The 19,728-nt window shown below is 29.0% G+C and overlaps 2 protein-coding genes across 3 annotated transcripts in view; one reads left to right on the top strand and one right to left on the bottom strand.

Annotated features, from left to right (window-relative positions):
* The window catches only part of LOC101237689 (adhesion G-protein coupled receptor G4), a 100,199-nt gene that overhangs the window by 57,783 nt on the left and 22,688 nt on the right, over nt 1-19,728 (bottom strand). For both annotated transcript variants that reach the window (XM_065787807.1, XM_065787808.1), the window contains exon 3: nt 892-1,147. In XM_065787807.1, the coding sequence (XP_065643879.1) occupies nt 892-1,147 (256 nt within the window). The remainder of the gene's footprint in view (nt 1-891; nt 1,148-19,728) is intronic.
* LOC136075255 (uncharacterized) lies at nt 12,464-14,481 on the top strand. Its single transcript, XM_065787812.1, has 2 exons — nt 12,464-14,059; nt 14,299-14,481. The coding sequence occupies exon 1, from the start codon at nt 12,592-12,594 to the stop codon at nt 13,126-13,128; it is 537 nt and encodes a 178-aa protein (XP_065643884.1). The 5' UTR covers nt 12,464-12,591; the 3' UTR covers nt 13,129-14,059; nt 14,299-14,481.

Below are 19,728 nucleotides of genomic sequence, written 5' to 3'. Positions count from 1 at the left end.
GAAGACCGTATAAGCCAAAGACGAACTAATGTGTCTGGAACTCTTCAGTATTTACACAATGGCGGAAAAAGTGAGATTCATGCATCTTTCACTAGACCATGAAAAAAACAATAGCCAAAGTTATTAAAAAAAATAATAGCCAAAGTTATTGAAAATTGTGCACAAAGATTAATATTTAACACTAACATGGAAACTTCCTCAGGCAAGCAGTCAGAAGCTGACGATGTGATAGATGTGATGTTGAAAGAACAAACTAAGCCCTTAACATTAATGCAAAAGTTGGAGAACAAAATTCAATTGAATTTGTCGTCCAACATAACGTCCAACTCAACTCAGCAAATAATAAATAGGAGCTTAATTTCAAAAATTAAATCTGAAATGAAATTCTTTGAAGAGAATGGCATTCATGGCAAAATATTAGAGTCTGTCTACTCATATTTGATTTTGATTCCCCCATCGAGCGTGGAGTCTGAGCAAGCCTTCTCAATTGCTGGTAACTTTTGTACAAAAGTTCGAACGAGACTCAGAGTCGCAGCTTTAAGTGATCTCTGCTTCCTCAAGGCATATTTTAGGCAAATAAAACAATAATTTTATACTTTTTATTATGAAATGATATACCATTATAGAATATTTCTGTACTAATTGAATTTGGTATAATTTTATGTTCCATTTTTATTTTTAAACAAAGTATTTTTTATGCAATAAATAACAGTGAATTATCTCAAATAAGTTATTTTTATAGACATAAAAAAATTTAATATTCCGAATTCCGATTTTTTTATTTTTGTCAAAATGTGCATTCCCTAAATGTGTTATACAGTAATTAAAATAATCAATTGAAAAAAAAAAAGAAACATTTATGACTTATAAATGATTAAATACCATTCATACCTGGATTGCACAACTCTGATGTTTTGTCACAATATCTTGTACAATCATTTCCATAGTAACCTTGAGAGCAATATACTTTAACACTGTACCGTAGATTAGAGCCTGATTTATATTTCCCTAGCTGAGTAACATTGTAAGGAAAACATTGTGTACTTTCGGGTGATACAGCTATATTTAATACACTATTGTATTCGTCTATTAATTGGTCAGAAAAGATATCCTTATCACGTGCTTCTATAAACAATGAAATAATTCCCTAAAAGTATATAAATTCTTGTGTAAAACATAACAATATAAAACCAAATTTATTTAAATTCAAACCTTAACTGCTCTTAATGTAAAGGCAACTCTTTATTATTAATAATTCAGATATAAACCTTTATTCAAAGACAATTTAGTAAATAACTGGAGGCGTAATGTACAAGATAAAGTATTCAAAAACTCTCTTATTTCAAACTAAAGAAAATCCTTTCAGTTAAGTTTGAACTCTCAGTCTTACCAGTCTCTCCCTTCCCATTCCCTCACGATATAAGGTGCGAGAGTATTTACGCTTTGCCTTGATTTTAACAAATTAAAATAATGGTGTGGTTTGATTTGAAATCAAAACTTTTTGAACTCAGGAAGTGAATAAAACTTTGTTGAAGTTTTAATCACAAAGTGCAAAAAAAAAAAAAAATACATCATTTACATTTTAAAAATATGATTTTTAGATTATACAGTCTAAAATACAAGTATTTTACTCAATCATCAATAATGATAGTAAAATTAATTTACAAAACCACCAATAATTCAAGTATAAATATCTTACTAAACCACTGATAGTCTAAATATAAACCATCAATAATATATGTATAATATATGTATAACTATCTTAACAAACTACCACTAATCAAGGTATAAATAATTTACTTAACTACCGATTACCTAACCAAAAGTACCTAACTAAACCATCAATGTGCTACATAACTTAAAAACCATTGATGATCTAATCATCATTAAATTAATTATCATCAATAGTCTAAGTAAAAATCAATGTCTGTCTAATCACAACTTATATGTGTAAAAAATTTTTTTAAGAAATTTAAACTGATTAACTGATTAATCTTAGAAAATCAAAAAAACAAAAAAAACAATCAACAGACAAAAGATGAGTCTCATTTCAAGAAACATAAATTTATTAATTTTTAATAGTATAAAATTGAATTTTTAATGGAATTGAATAGAATTGCATAAGATTTTTGCAATAGAAATCTTAATGCAGCTGTGTTTTATTTGTGATACCAAAAGATTAGCATGTATTAGCACCTAAAATAAAAAAAAATATGTCTAATTGATATATAGGAGGTATTACTTGTCCGACAATAAAATATCTTTTTCGATATTAAACCAAGGATAATTTAAGTATAATTTAAGTTAATATCTTTCTAAATCATTAATATAATCTAAGTATATCTTACTAAACATTTGATATTGATAGTTTGTTTACACATATGTTACTAAACAACAAATAATATGTTAAAATATATTATTTTTACAACTATAATTTTAATAATTAAATTATAAATGTCATATTTAAACAACGACAACTTTAATTTATTTAACGATTGTTAGGATTTAATATATTCTAAACAATGTGTAATTAAATTGAAACTATATTACTAAACAATTGGTAATTAAATTAATATAAGTACCTTACTAAACCACTGAAGCTAAAAGTAGTAAATCTAGTAGCAAAACTTAAAGCTAAAAACAATACTACCATGTATGAACAATTATGCATTATTTACATAAGTCAAGCAAAAGTCAAAAATTGTCATTACTTTGCTGTAAACAGTTCTTTCTTGTATTCTGGGAACTTTGCATCTATGATCATGCATAATTTTAAATAGATATCATTTTTGATTTTCTTTGTAATTAAACTGCACTCTTTAATCAAAGCAACTCGTTTTGATGGCAATCAAATTTACTGCTGGCTGCTTTAGAAATGGAAAGATTTTCTTTTTAAATAGATGTTTGATTTTTTTTTTGTAATTAAAGAACTGTACTCCTCAATCAAAGCAACTCCTCTTGATAACAATCAAATTAGCTGCTGGCTGCTTTAGAAATGGAAAGAATTTCTTTCTGATAGCAAACTAGTGTTTTCAATAAATTTAGATAATTATGATACAGATGCAGCAAGAGAAGCTCTAAACCATGCTTTGATGTAAACACACAATAAAAATACAGATTGAAGGTATCATAGTTCCAGCAAGCACATATTGTTGTTTCAATGTTGAGATTAGGTTGATGGTTACGGTTGAAAAATAACAATTTAAAAATCAACGCTATCTCAACGTAAGTTTAGCATTAAAATAAATATTGAAAATATCTGCATTATTTCAACATTTATTTAAAGTTTATTTTAAAAGGTATAAAATTTTGTTGTGGGATTTGTAATAAGTCCTTTGTAAGGGTTAAGTGCTACAATCTCTAGTCTGCAAGAACTGATTGACAGATTTCAAATCTATGGAGTAGGAAATTTAATCAAACTAAACACTGAAAAAACAAAATTTCTAATTTCTGGAACAAGTTCTTTTTCAAACAACGTTATTCAAATTAACAGAACTTCAATGTATCTTCAAAATAAGATAAAATATCTGGGTGTCCAATGGGATAATGATTCTAACAAGAACATGATTGCATGTAATCATATTCTTGTTAGAATCTTGTTAGTGTTTTTTGAAGCGTTGCATGTAACACTTCAAAAAATAAACTTAAATGAGCGTATAGTTTCAATAGTTCTAAGTGACAGTAGAATTCATATTTCAGCTGTCAGCAAAAGTTCATTTATAACTATTAACAGTTCCAAAGCTTATATATGGTCTTGAGCTATTCAAATATAACACCAGTTTTCTTAGCAAGATAGAACCTAATGGAAGAACAAATTTAAAATCATTTTTATTTTGAAATATAGTAAAAACTACCTGCACTCGTTTATTAATATAGATGATATTTCAACTATTTTCCTTCAAAAAAAAGTAAATCTATTTATCAAGTTGTCTAAAAATCAAACTTTCTATTCACTAATATTAAAGCAATTAGTGGCAACACATAATAAAAAGTCTTTTACAAAGGAAGTGATTGCTACATGTAACACTCTTGGCTTAAACTTTTTCCAGTACATGATGGAAGGAAAAAAAATTAAATTTACACAACCTGTGGAGGAACTGCATGAAGATGTTGTAACAATATTAAAAGAATCGCTATTAGTTAATCGAATTAGTTATGGAACTTAAAGAACAACAAACAGATTTCACAACCTCGATAGAGGAAAATATTCCAAATACACTAAACCAACTAATTGAGAAAAAATATTCCCTCTCATACATGCTCAACGTAGTTAAGGCGAATTAGTAAAACTTAAATCGAAATTTACAAAAATCTCATCTTATACAATCTATAGCATTAAAATAGTATTTTGATCTATTATCAATCATGATTATAAATCAAAATATTATTTTAACCCCTTTTCACAAACTGTATCATAATATGATACAGTTTATAAACTGTATCATATATTATATGATACAGTTTATAAATTGTGTATCTGTGGATGAATGCGCTGAGATTTTTAAAGGGAAATGGCATATTTTTAAACCTACTATATTTAGGTGAGTGTGGCCACAGCACTTAGATTGTTTTTGCAACTTTTACTTTACATTTTATTCCTTATGTTATCAAAATAGTATCCGGCAGCAAATCAACTAATTCTTGTAAGTACATCATTTTGTTGAGCAAGATTCCTTTTAATCATAAACTCAAAAAAATTTCCAAAGTTTCTTATACATATTGGTAGTCCTCTTGTGTATTTATTTACTTATTTTTATGAACTGTCATATCTCCATAACTCTTTTTTTAACTGTATCAGAAATGATACATTATGCATCTAAGGACAAAAATTTGTAATTTTATATTTTTGCTTTATTTTTATTTCTTTTGTTATAAAACCATTATATTGTTTCTTCTAATCTTCAGCAATCAATCCAACTTCTTTCTATGGGAGAAATCCTTCTGGTATTCACAGGGTGCAGGCGCCTGTCTTGATCAAATTTGTTGATGACAACCAAGATCTCCACTCCTCAGATGGAGATTCGATGAGGAAGATATAACTGATTGTGAATTATTTTTGCCAATTTCTTCTTCCAGTAAGGTGTTGATAGTAGTGATGAAAGTGATGACAGTAGTAACACTCAGCCTCTTTCAATCTTGAGAAGAACAAATTGTAGCGCTGGTCTAAAACACTGTGCAACAGTGGTGCCACCTACCAATAAGGCTAATACAAATGGGAAAAAGCCTGCAAAGAACTCTCAGCCATTGTGGAAAGCTGAAAACCTTCAAAATAAACAAGAAGACCATAGTTTTAAAGCTAACTACGAACAAAAAATGGACAAGTTATTGGATTGTCTTGGTTCAGAACTGTCATAGTTTTATCGTCTTTTTCCAAAAGAACTTTTTCAAGAGATTGCATATCAGACAACGTTGTATTCCATGCGAACCAATCCTGAAAAACCAGTTGCTGTATAAGAGGAAGACATTATTAGTTTTGTTGCATGCGTTTTGTGCATGTCCATTGTCAAACTCCCTAGCACAAGAGATTATTGGTCGTCTTCCATTGGAATTTCTGATGTAGCTAATATAATGCCCGTCAACCGCTTTGAAAAATTGAACAACATTTATTTTGCTGACAATAGCGCTGCTGACAAAGATGATATACTTTTCAAGATCCGTCCTCTTATAAACAAAATAAATGAACAGTATTCCAATTGAAGAAAGTTTGGCGGTTGAAGAACAGATTGTTCCGTTCAAAAGGAAACATTCAATCAAACAATACAACCCTAAAAAACCGCACAAATGGGGGTTTAAAGTTTTTTTTCTGAGTGGTGTCTCTGGCTTCAGCTATAGTTTTGAAGTTCTCTGTGGAGGAGGTGACAACATTTGGCTTGAGAATGAACCAGACCTTGGGGTAAGTAGCAACGTTGTAATGCGTCTTGCCCGAATCCAGATGACGTCAATCATAAATTGTATGTTAACAATTGGTTCAACAGTATTGGTTTGAATGTTTATATGTTCAAGAGGGGAATTTAAATGGTTGGAACTACACGTAGGAACCGTGTTGGAAATTGCCCAGCCTTGTTAGATAAGGAATTGAAGCAAAGGGGTCGCGGAACATTTACCGAACATGTTGGAGTTGATGTATCGGTAGTTTCCTGGTTTGATAACAAAGTTGTAACCTTGCTGCCCAATTTTAATTGAAGTGAACTTTTAACCGAGATTAAAAGATTTTCAAGAAAAGATATGTGCCATATCAATATCCGGGATTTGTCACTATCTACAGCAAGCACATGGGCGGAGTTGACTTGCTCGATTCCCTACTTGGCTATTACAGGAACAAGATTTGGCCGAAAAAGTGGTATCATTGGATCTTTTTCCACTTGTTTGATATGTCCGTAATCAATGCCTGGATTCTGTGGCGGAAGCGTAATCTATTAACTCAACTTGTCAGATTCAAATTGGCGGTAGTAGATTAGTTGTTTATGCACAAGGTGTCACTAAAACGAAAAGCTGGTCATCCATCAATTGCTGACACTTGTGAAAAGTGTGAAACTGTGCTGTGTATTAATAAGGACCGGAACTGTTTTAAAGCTTTCCATCATTAAATTTTCTATTTATAATGAATTCTATATAGCTATCAAGCTCATATTCCAAAATAAACACTCTGTTTAACAACAAACAGTAGTCTACAATTTCTTTATAATGTTCCACTACTGCATGATGTATCATATATGATACAAATAAATATTTTGCAATTTATTTACCTTAAAATAGTTTTTGTTGTTGTTATTGTTGTTGTTGTTGTTGTTGTTGTTGTTGTTGTTGTTGTTAGGCTATAGAATGCTTTTAGAATCATTAGTTTAGTTCAATATAAAAAAGTTATGCAAAAAGGGGTTAGATAGCTAGAACTTTTACAAAGTGTGCAGCCGCGCCACTGTGGTTAGAGTCCTGACTCAGATTTGAGCTAGTTAGAGTTCTGGCTCAAATCAGAACTTCAAATCTCTTCGTTTTGCAGTACAACCCAGTGAAAAATAAAACCGCGTCCCACATGGGTTACGCGTGGGTTCCGTGTGGGATTGATGGGATTTACGTGGGACGGTTTTTCCCATGTGGTATCCGTATGGAAATTTGTCACCTTAAACCCATGTGGGTAATCCCACATGGGTTACATGTGGGAACCATATGGTATTTACACACATGGGAAATCCCACGTGGGTTTCCTGTGGGATTTGCATGGGAATTAATTTGAAAGCTAGAAACTAAAAAAAAAAAATTTTTAAAAAAACTAAAAAAAAAAGTTTTAAATCGACATTGCATTGCGTTACGTTTATATTGTGTGAAGATATTTTATATTAATATAGAGAACGGCAAGCAAGTATGTAAGTACCACAAATAATGTTTATCTTTATAGAAATAAGATTAAGATTTGTGCAAGTAGACTTATTATTAGGATAATATAATAGTTATTTGAATATAGATCTTGAGTAAATTATTTGCAAACAACTGATGCAAGTTGAAACGTTGTCAAAAACCAATCTTGCATGCATGGGACACTGCAGTGTCCCACAAAGAAATGCCAATTTTCTTTATTAAAAAAAGAAAAAAATAGGATGGAGATGGGTTTCTGTAACTTTTTTTATGCTCCAAAACTTTTAACTTTAGATATAATAAGGTCCCTAAGACTTAAGGGACTTACTACATTGAGGAACAAAAACAGGATATTTACAGAAAATTTTCAATTTTTAATCTGGAGTACCACAGTGTTATTGAGAATAAAGCCTCAGGGTCTAGTTTTCAAAGTAATATGATCTAATGTAATGTTTAAATAAAATAATATGCTTTAAAATGCATATAGTTATACATATAACTCCTGATATAACTAGTTATACATATAATTTGTTATAAAAACTTATCTTTTAAGGTTATGCGTGAACAAATTAGTACCAATTAATTCAAATTCAAGATTTAGTTAAAGTTCAAGTTAAAGTTCTTATTTATTCTTTTTTTTTTTGTTAATTTTATATTTATTTGTTCAAATTTATCAGTTAGTACTATTTTTTACTACAGTAAGAATGTTTATCATTGTTGAACGTGATTTTATTAGTAACTTAATTTTATTTTCAACATATTTTGACAACATCCTTTATATTTTAAATGATGACAGCTTTACTTTTCTATTGATGTTAAATTTATTATGTTTCAATAACTCAGATTGAATTTTAACTGAATTATTGTAAGCTTTGTAGGGGTTTGTTGAATATCAAACGGTGTTGTAAATAAAGTAAAAATAATATATATATATATATATATATATATATATATATATATATATATATATATATATATATATATATATATATAACATTAAAACAATAAAATTGATACAAAATTTCACTTTGAAACGAATACCATTAACATTGTGATGATAATAGCATTAGGAAACTAGTATTTATGTATTATTATTTTACTATAAATAAATAGTTTTTTAATTCATTTTATAAAATAGAGACTGACAACTGATAATTAATGGAAATAAATAGAAATTATAAAAATCATGTAAACTTCATTTATTATTTCTAAATACTATATTAATGTTAGTCTACAAAGTTAAAATCAATTTAGAGCATTGTTATTAGTTCTTTTGTGATTCGCACTTCCACTTCTGTCTCTCAAATTTATAAAATAGGTGGTCAAAGCTTGCTCAATAGGTAGGTTCTCAGCATAACAATGCTTTTTTCTTACACTTTCTAAAGAGAAATATGGCAAATTGATCACTTATTTTACCTAAACCATAGGGTCATCTATGCATAATGATGTCAGATGATGACCCGGTTTATTAAACAACAATTTATCAAACTCAGTCAATTTTTTTGCCATCTCCCATTAAAAATGATGTCAGTTTTTGTTATCATATTATGATGGTATATATGAATTGTTAATATAATATAAAAAATGCATATACCATCAGTTTTTTTCTAGTTCAATTATACATTTATTCTCAACAGTACTAAAAGTAAAAAAAAAAAACATAAATTGTTCTTTCAGATAAGCAAGCTAATTTCTGAATTTAAATTGTTTTTCCTATGATCCTCTACAGTTTTAAGCAACAAAAGCAAGAAGTTTTTAGACCACATTGTTGGTGTAAATACCTCTAAAACCTGCTCATAGCTAGCACAAATTGTTTTACTTTTTTTTTAAATAAAATATTTTACTTTTTTTTTTAATTCCATTTTTTAATTGACATTATTTTGGTCTCAACATCCCCTCCCAATTGTCAATTATTGTTAAACTCACACTGCCCCTCTATCTACTGGCATTATTTATGGATGATCCCATAGCCTAAATACTATATATATATATATATATATATATATATATATATATATATATATATATATATATATATATATATATATATATATATATATATATATATATATATATATATTTATATATATATATATATATATATATAATATTTTCACTTTATTTACAACACCATTTGATATACAACAAACCCTTACAAAGCTTACGATAATTCAGTTAAAATTCAATCTGAGTTATTGAAACAAAATAAATTTAACATCAATAGAAAAGTAAAGCTGTCATCATTTAAAATATAATGGGTGTTGTCAAAATATGTGGAAAGTAAAATTAAGTTACTAATAAACTCACGTTCAACAATGATAAATATTCTTACGGTAGTAAGAATTAGTACTAGTTAGCAAATTTGAACAAATAAATATAAAATAGTGAAAAAACAATGAGCAAATAAGAACTTGAACTTGAACTAAATCTTGAATTTGAATTTATTGGTACTAATTTGTTCAAGCATAACCTTAAAAAATAAGTTTATATAATAAATTTTATGTATAACTAGTTATACTTATAGTTAACTATCAGGAGTTATATGTATAACTGCATGCATTTTAAAGCATTTTTTTAAATTTATATATTACTTTAGATCATATTACTTTGAATACTGGACCTAGAGACTTTTTTCCCTATTACACATTGGTACTCCAGATTAAAAATTGAAAAGTTTATGTAAATATCCTGTTTTTGTTCCTTAATGTACTTCGTAAGTCCCTTAAGTTTTATGAACCTTATTATATATAAAGTTAAAAGTTTTGTAAAAAAAGTTACAGAAACCTCCCTATCTACCCCCTATTTTAATATTTTTTTTAATAAAGAAAATTTGACTTTCAAACCAGCATTTCTTTGTGGGACACTGCAATGTCCCATGCATGCATGCTTGGTTTTTGACAACATTTGAACTTGCATCAGTCAATTGTTTGCAGATAATATACTCAAGAACTATATTCAAATATCATATGAACATGTTAGAGAATGTTCATATGATATTTGAACATCACAAATTTAATAATATTGTTGTGATATGTTATATAAATAATACCATAATAGATTATGATATGAAAATATGATAGGATATGAAGGTAATGATCAAAGAATAAATTTACTTATAGAAATTTAGATGTTTGTTTATTAGTTTCAGAATATTATATTATGTGTGACCGCGGCCTTCTATAATAACAGGCCTTGACATCGCGCAACAAAGTTGGTAAACCGAAGGCCAATTCCTAATACTGTGTTTACATTTTTATCTTTTAACATTAGACTAAAGTTTGTGTTCACGCCTTTTTAATAAATCTTTAAAATTTGATTGGTTTATAAATTAGATAGTGCAACTTCAAGACGATAACATTGTAAGGTTCAAGGCAATAACATTGTAAGGTAATAATATTGTCAAACTAACGATAACTTTTTTTAATAATTAAAATGCCTTAAAAATTCCTTTAAAATGCTGTGTATCTCTTTGCAAGTCGAACTATTTCAACTACAACAAAAATATCAATTTATACAACTACAACTACAATATCAATTGCAACTACAACAAAAATATCAATACTCAACTACAACAAAAATATCAATTTATAAATTCCCGAAAAATCTAGAGGAGAGAAAAAGATGTAGTGAAGCTATCCCAAGAACTGGTTTTATTGTTACAGACTATACAACAGTATGTCAACTGCATTGGCCAAATGAAGCACCTTTTGAAAGCAAATATGGGAAGCAACGACCTTTAAACCCACCATCTGTTTTTAAAAATATTCTGCCTAGTTGTTTAGCCACACCAGCAAGTAAAGTTAGAAAAACTGTAACTTCAAGCGGTTTTCGAAGCATTTTACCAGATAATTTAAATGATTTTCTAAAAGAGGATGAACTTATATTTGACGATATTTAATCTTTGTTAAGTGATAATAATGATGTTATTGTTTTCCAGCTTAATAAAAAAGTTTACACATACAATCAAAAATGTACAAACTTGTTGTTCCATTATTTAATTTAGTAATTTTCAATGATTATTCATTTGTAGCTAACCATAATGGCACAACTTGTAATATTTTATCTTTAGCTGTAAACAAATTAAAGTTAATAAAAACACAATCAGCTTTATTTGAAGCAGTTAGATTTTTAAAAAATAAAGAAAGTTCGCTTCAGTCAAATATTCTATTCGAACACCTTAATGCTATGAGAAAAGTTAATGTTGGTGAAGTTATATATACTTCAGATATTATATGTAGAGCATATGAGTATTTTGCTATGCGACGAAGTTTAAATGATTGTTTGTGTATTGACTACAAGTTACCAAGTATATGGATTTTAACACAATTGACTTCAAAAATAAGCTCAATGGAGGACCAATAATCAAAAATAAGCTCAATGAAGTTTCATAAATAGTATTTTTATGAATTTAAATCCATTGAAAAGAACTTCCATACTACTAATTGATTAGGTCTATGTCAAAGCTTCATTACTTTACCAAAGAGGTGCTTTGTTTGGTCAAGCAGTAAACTACCCTGAAAAGTTAGCTAAAACAATTATATCATTTATGATTAAATGTCTTTTTGGAGGTCCAGAATATATATGTAGAGCTCAACCTGTTTCAAGTCTTTCCTCTGAATTTCAGTTTGCTCAATGTCAACAAATTGTTGATACGATAAATAATATTGAAAGTAGTAAGATACTGGTAATAATTACTGAAGGTAACCGTGTAAATCAAAGATTTTTTGGAATGTTTAAAACAGTTGATAGTAACCCATGGTTATCAATATCAGGTATATATTTATTGTATGATTATGTGCATCTCTTAAAATCTATATGAAAAAATTGGTTGACAAAAAAGACTGGCGAACTTCAGTTTTTGAACAATAAAGAACTGGCTTTGGCTAAGTGGAGTGATTTAGAAACTTTATATAAAACTGAGTGCAATAGTCTTTTTAAACTCTCTAAACTTACAGCTAAATCAATTTATTCAAAACCAATAGAGAGATAATCTGTAAAGTTTTGTTTGTCTGTTTTTTGCGAAGAAACAGTAGCTGCATTAGGAACGCATCCAGAGATTGAAAATAAAGCATTTGAAGGTACTGCTGTATTTATTGAAAAATTAATTTTTTTTCGAATGTTGTTAATGTCAAAGCACCTGGTGCTGGCATTCGGTTTAGATATGAATTATGCGGAGAAATCCACTCAGTTGGTGATCAACAGTTACAACTGCTACGAGATATTGCTGAACTGTCAAGTTTTATGAAACCTACAGGTAAGCGTGTAAAAAAGCTTACGCTAGATACTAGCAATGCAATAGCGCATTCATGTTATGGCTTTATTGATCTCATAGAAACTTTGTTGAGTAATGGAGCAAAGTATGTCATATTAGGTTGGTTTTCAACAGATCCACTTGAAAAAGCTTTTCCTAAGCTTCGACAGGGATCTGGAGGTACTTACTTTATAAACGCTAAATCTGTAATTGAAAAAATTATTATTCAACATACTAAATTGATATTACAACTTGACATTCCTGTTGATAATATTGATGGTCATACTTGTGACATATGTTTTAGAGATATTTCTACTGATGAAAAAGAACTTCTGGATAATATACATGATCTTGAAAGCTCAGTTAATAAATCTACATTAGTGGCTATAGTTTACATAGTTGGCTATGTGCAAAAAAGCGAAATAAAAATTTATGATAATTCTACAAATTATTGTTATAAATATGGAAGTTATCTGTATAGCCTAAACAGAGGCGGACTTGAAATTCCTTCTGATACTCTTTTCTAATGGTCAATATTTTGCTTTTTTTTTCAAGGTGCTACTGACCCTTTATGCAGAACATTTTGTATTACTCAGTTTCAGTTCATTGCTGCTAAATATAAATTTAAAATCACAAAAAAACAATGCAGAGTATATTCTAATATTCTGCTTAAGAATTACTCACTAATTACCACTCCCAAAACACTAAAGCTATCATAATTTATGTGAAAATTAGTTTTGTAATTTATTATGCTATTTACTTGTAATGTTTTTTATTTTCTCATTAGCCTATATGTCTCTCAATATGTTTGGATTTGTAAATATTTACTCTGTTGAGATATATTGATAAAACTTTTTTTTTGCTTGAATCAACTTTTGTTGGTGTTTTTTATTGATGGTGATTTTTATTGTTACCATTTTTAGCAAAAAAAATTAAAAATACAGTTATCTTTCTAATATATAGATATATACTTTGATATGGTTCTGCTTGTTATTGATACTATTTAATATTACATAAATATTCTTAATGAAATTTGAAATACGAAAAATATGATTATCTTTTAACAATTTTTTGGTTTTCTCTTTATATTTCCGTCTTTACTAGAGATTATTATTAGAAAACATAGACTGCCATTACATCCTACCTAATATAAAAATATATCAATATAAGTAAAAGTGAAAGTTTAATCGGCCTTCAGTTTTTACGGCATTTTGCGCGATGTCAAGGCCTGTTATTATAGAAGGCCGTGTGTGTGACGAAAAAGTAAAGATACTTTTGCACCCAGTGGCTATTGCACCCAACGTCTACATCATTGAAAAAGTAGGTTTTTACATTTTTGTTTTTGTTTTTTTATTTAACTACTTGTCCTAATTGATCACTTTTTTTCAGGATTCTCCTCGTGGGTTCAAGCTCATTACGCATAATATGTGTTCAATTACCCATGATACGTTAGTCATTGTAAGTAATAAATTAGGAAATAATTATTTGTGAAATATTGTAGTCATTAATGACTTCAACCTGGCTAATAATTAAAATTGCTCGACTAATAAGGTTCCTTATTAAAATTGCTCTCTCTCTCTCTCTCTCTCTTTCTCTCTCTCTCTCTCTCTCTCTCTCTCTCTCTCTCTCTCTCTCTCTCTATTTTTATATTTATATATATATTTATATATATTTGTATTTATATTTTTTTTTTTTAGAAAATGTTTGAAGAAAGTTAGAAGATACTAAAAACCTTGGTATTATGCAAGCCGAAGCGTTTTAATTAATTCAATCGACAAAAAACGGCGTGTAAATCGCAAAAGAAAAAATAATATTTTTAATATTCATTTTGGATGTATTGATTAATAGCATTTATTTTAAAATAAATTCATTTTGCAACACGTTTTTTAATTTTATAAAATTTTGTCATAATAGTTTAAGGTAAATCCCACATAGGTTATAGGTGGAAAACATCACATGTAAAAGATCAAAAATGCTACACATTTTGAATGCCAAATGGGATAAAGTAGCTAATACCAGATAAAGTTAAGCCTCTCTGAAAGCTTCGATGATTAATTTTAAATTACTATTTAAGTAATTTTTAAATTAAAAGAATTTTAAAAATTATCATTCGGACTTTCATTTGTCTAGTATTGACTACTTTTATACCATTTGGATTAAAATATGTGGCGTTTAAGATCTATAACATGTAGTATTTTCCACCTATATTCCATGTAGGATTTACCACATAAAACCCATGTGGGATTTACCATATGAAACCCACATGGGACAAAATAATAATCCCCATATGGGTTACATATGGTAAAAACCCACGCGTATCCCATGTGGGATTTACCATATGGAATCCATGTGGGATTTACCATATGAAACCCACATGGGACAAAATAATAATCCCCACATGGGTTACATATGGAAAAAATCCACGCGTATCCCATGTGCGCTTTTTCACTGGGAAAGAGGTTCTAAGTTCGCTGCCAGCTCTAGCCCAATAAACACATTGTTAAGGAAGGTGCACAGTGGGTCAAGGTGTGCCAAAATTAAAAAATTTTTTTTTGTTCAACGTAGGTTTAATGGTAATAGTTGTTTTCCATACTTATCAAGCTTTAAAAAAAAGATATTTTTTAGTCACTAGCTTTTATATTAAATTTTATATGGTCTGTTGAAGTTAATTTTTTTTGCCAGATTTGTAAGTATTAAAATAAAAATAATAAAATATATGTGTTGCTACACAGAAACTGTTATCTATTTTTTAATTAAAATTATTTGCGCTATAATTTTTTTATATATTGATAGATTGATACTTTTTGAAACAAAATAACTTCCCTGCAAATTTTTTGCTTGTAAGTAAGAAATTTTATTTAATTTTTAAGACGATGTGTTTTTACAGGGTTTTTTAGTGTAAATTTTGCTTACTTTATTTAATTAAAAAAACCTCCAATATCCTCCAGTCTAAAAATGCATTAAAATCTTTACTAAGTATATATATTATAACTTAAAGTTAGTTTTAGCTTCAACAAAGTACCACCTTGCCCACAAATTAACTTTTAGATAGCAGGTTATAACTAAAATTTTGCCCGCGACAAACAAATCACGAGTTTTTTTAATTACTTAATTTTCAATTAATCACTTGGCTTTTTAATTAAAAATAAAACACATCATCTTTAAACTTTTAGGCATAAATATACTGTCATTTAAATGATTTCTAATGAATGTATTTTAGAATTTATAGGTTAAAATGAAATACATTGATATATATACCTACATGCTAGAAAATAAATTAAAAATCTCTGACCATGGTGTTTTAAAGGATGTTATCAATGGTATGAATCTAGTAAACCTTAACCCTAAGCTGGAAACATTGCTAATTCATATAAGAAAGAGATGGCAGGACTTAAAAGGTAACCGTATTTGTTTCGAAAAAAAGCATAAAGAGTGGCTACAGACAGAGATTGATGTTTTTACTGATATTCCTGTGAAACAAGATACACGTGGCAGGCCTTCAATTAAGAATTTTAATGACTGTTCACTTCGAACAAAGTACAGGCGTACCAACTCTCTACAACATGGGCATTCATAGAATGAACTACTTTTTGCAGCAAAAGTTTCTCTTAAAAAAGAAAATAAACTTGATGAGGTACATGCAGTAAAAAGAATTTTTGACATTAGTAACAAAATATCTCAACAACTCTTTGGCAATGAGGCTCTAGCTTTACTTTTAGATACAAATATGACCAAAGATGGATATCAACTACATCGAAATGGTGCTTTGAGAAAAAACTGTGAACTTTATCCTTCATATCACATAATAAAGGCAGCAAAATTATCTTGCTATCCAACTGGAATAGAGATAGATGATTTTTTTGCTAAAATCTCAATGCAGAACTTGGTCGACTACACTGCACAAAGACTATGTCAAATACAGAATGAAGTTATGAAACAGTTGCTGGTGATACAACCATATTTGCTACTTTAAGACACAAGGCAGGATTTGATGGCTCAACAAGAGAAAGTGTCTATAAGCAAACAATGTCTAAAGATGGTATCCGTAATATACAAATAGAAGAGTCATTGTTTTAAACTTGCATAGTACCACTTGATTTGAGCTCATTTGCTGGTGGAAAAAAGACAACTTTGTGGCAAAACCTAAAACCATCATCAACTCTGTATTGTCGCCCTTTGCGTTTTGAATGTTTTCTGCATATTGATTACAAGTTGCCTATCAAAAAGTGGCAAGCAAGAACAGCAGAAGACAAAGCATAAGTTGCTGAAACAAAGTCTCATATCCAACAAGCTTTTCTTCAACAGATGGGCCTTGTTGTTGATCAACCAAAGTCTGGAGGATCTGGTATATCTAATGATGGCAACACTTCTCGACGAGCATTTACTGATGCCATTTCTTTTGCAAATACAACAGGTGTCAATAAGAAACTAATTTTAAAATTGCACATTATTTTTTCAAGTGGCTATGAAATAAATACTGAAAAGTTTACCATGATGTGTACAGAAACTGCAAAGTTGTTTGTGAAACTGTACCATGGTACTACATGCCACAAAGCCTCCATAAACTGCTGATCCACGGCCCAGCCATCATTAATAGAATCTCACTGCCAATTGGAATGATGAGTGAAGAAGCACAGGAGGCAACAAACAAATTTTTCAAACGGTTTCGTGAACGTCATGCTCGAAAAGCTTCAAGATGTATGGCAAATGAGGACATTTTGAAAAGATTTCTATGCTCATCGGATCCTGTCATAGCATCTTTGAGGCAAACCTGCACTTCAAAAAAGAAAGACTTTCCTGTTGAGGTTTTGGAGTTATTATTATCAGGAGATAACATTGTAAATTTGTAAATACTTCATTTAAATATATGCAGAAATAGATGGTTGCCTTATAGTTGTAAATTGTGTTTGAATGAGTTGATAAAACATGAAAGTATTTTTTTCATAAGATTGTGTACTTATTAAAAACAGTAAAATGTAATTTTTTAATGTTTATTTTGTGGATTGTGTTTGAATTGAGTTGATAAGATGTGAAAAAATGCATTCTTTTATTTTTTTTGCTGTATTTATAATTATAAAGAAAAAAAAATTAATAAAATCATTTAGTCACAAATATGTTTAGAAGCTCTAAGTATGTTATTTATATTAAATTTAATAATATTTAATAAAAAAATAATTTTGGCACAAAAATGGGCATTCTGACCCACTTTGAGGTGGCGTGAACTCCTAGTTAAATGCTCTTCCGCGGTTCTCTTTGATAAGACTGTAAGGACTTCTGGGAGCACATTAATAACTACAGTAAAAAAAATAATTTAAAATCTATAAACTTCTTAAAAAACATATTTTATATACATGTTTATAGACTTATAAAAATTATATGCTATTAGTAACTCTTTTTCATTTATTTCCTTGAGGAATGTTCTATTATCTAAATGTTTTTGCAACAGTTAAAAAAAATTCAGCACCAAGCGAAGTCCTCATTTAAAAATAGCATTCAGGAACTTGAGATTTAAGAGGTCTCGAAGTTAAAGCTTAAGTTAGGACTCCTTAATATACTGCAATTATAATATACATTATAAATCTCAGGGTCGGGCTGGCACTGAGAGTCGGGAGGGGGGTGTGTTGGGAAAGAAATAGTTGAAGCCCTTATGGTAGCAAAAAATAATTTAAATTCTTAATCACATAGTTTCCTAAAATAGATTTTCCCAATAAGTTATTCAAGATTAGAAAAAATACAAGTTATTTGCAGTATTATACTACTGTAAGTAATCCGTAAGAAGTTTTGATGATTTAGCCAAACTGTGGACGACCTCATTGTAATTAATATTTATGTCATTCTCAACATTCATTGAAAACAACAAAAAACGAAGGCGGTTTTTCACAACCTTCAACTTCGGAAAAGCTCGCTCACACTTGACTTGTGTGCAAGAGAGATATAATACTATTTTGTATGCAACATACATATTTGAATATTCATAACAATGTAAATTGTAGCAAAGGAGAAAACGAAGAACGCAACTTAAACATCTATTGCAGTCTTTTTCGGAGTTGCATTTCTCTGATTCACTTAAACTGCCTTACTGGGTCCTGAAATTCTTACCTGCTTTCATCACTCGTATTTTCACCAGGCATCTGCTTTCTTTGTCAAGCTATTTTTGTGGGAGCTCAACTTCAAATGTTTCTTCGATATCTTTATTAGCTTCAAATATGATATTGTTTGCAAATCTTGCAAATGATTCAGCTTTTATAAGGATATCAGGGAATTTTCACGGACTGCAATGAAGCGATTTGAAGTGGTTTCTATCATCTTTATTGCAACTAGAAGTTCCAAGTCATCCGTTTGTAATTATTTTGAAACAGGTGTGCATATATTGTGTTTAAAATTGCACAAGCAACGCAATGTTCCATTCTTAAGGAACCTAAACATAAATATGGACGCTGCATGCAGCAATCAGGTTTATATTTTTCTTTAAAACACAAGTTTGCCGCATGGTAACCGAATACGATTTGTATTTTGTTTAAAAAAACATAGCCATTAACACAAAATTAAAAATTTTTTAATTTTGTGTTAATGGCTTTTAATGCCATTTCTTAGTCTCTTACTCAAGATAATTTACCCTACCACTGATAAATAATAATATAAGGCTGCTTTACGATGTCTTTGTATATTAGATTAGAAACATTTATTTCGTCATTTATAAACATTTACAACGATCTTGTTGTACAAGTTTTATTAATAAAATTTAAAATTTTAGGAATAGTATTTGATGAACATCTCAATTGGAAAAATCATATTACTTTTAAAAATATAGTTAAACAGTATTTACTTGAATTAACAGACTCAAACATATTTTTGTATTTTTAAATGAAAAAAAAAAAAATCTTGTAATATTTCTTACTGTATGTATTTATTTAATTTTTGCAATTTGTCGTATTACTGTTGTAATTATGTCTTAACTTGTTTTATATAACGAGTATTTGTAAATTTATATAATGAGAACTTTGTGAAAAATATTTTACGCTTACTATAGGGGCTTGGTGACAAGACTTCTGTCTTCTACTTGCTCCTGTCGTTATTAATTTTTATTTTTAATTTTTTTTATTTAAGTGATGAAACTCTGTTTACTA

This window comes from Hydra vulgaris, chromosome 01 (genome assembly GCF_038396675.1).
Source record: "Hydra vulgaris chromosome 01, alternate assembly HydraT2T_AEP".
Taxonomy (NCBI): Eukaryota; Metazoa; Cnidaria; class Hydrozoa; order Anthoathecata; family Hydridae; genus Hydra; species Hydra vulgaris.
The sequence above is the reverse complement of the archived record's forward strand: the minus strand, read 5'-3'. Positions and strand labels throughout refer to the sequence as shown.

What these genes read in the sequence shown, in the direction of transcription:
- LOC136075255 (XM_065787812.1), top strand. Translation starts at nt 12,592, where the DNA reads ATGAAACCTACAGGTAAGCGTGTAAAAAAGCTTACGCTAGATACTAGC.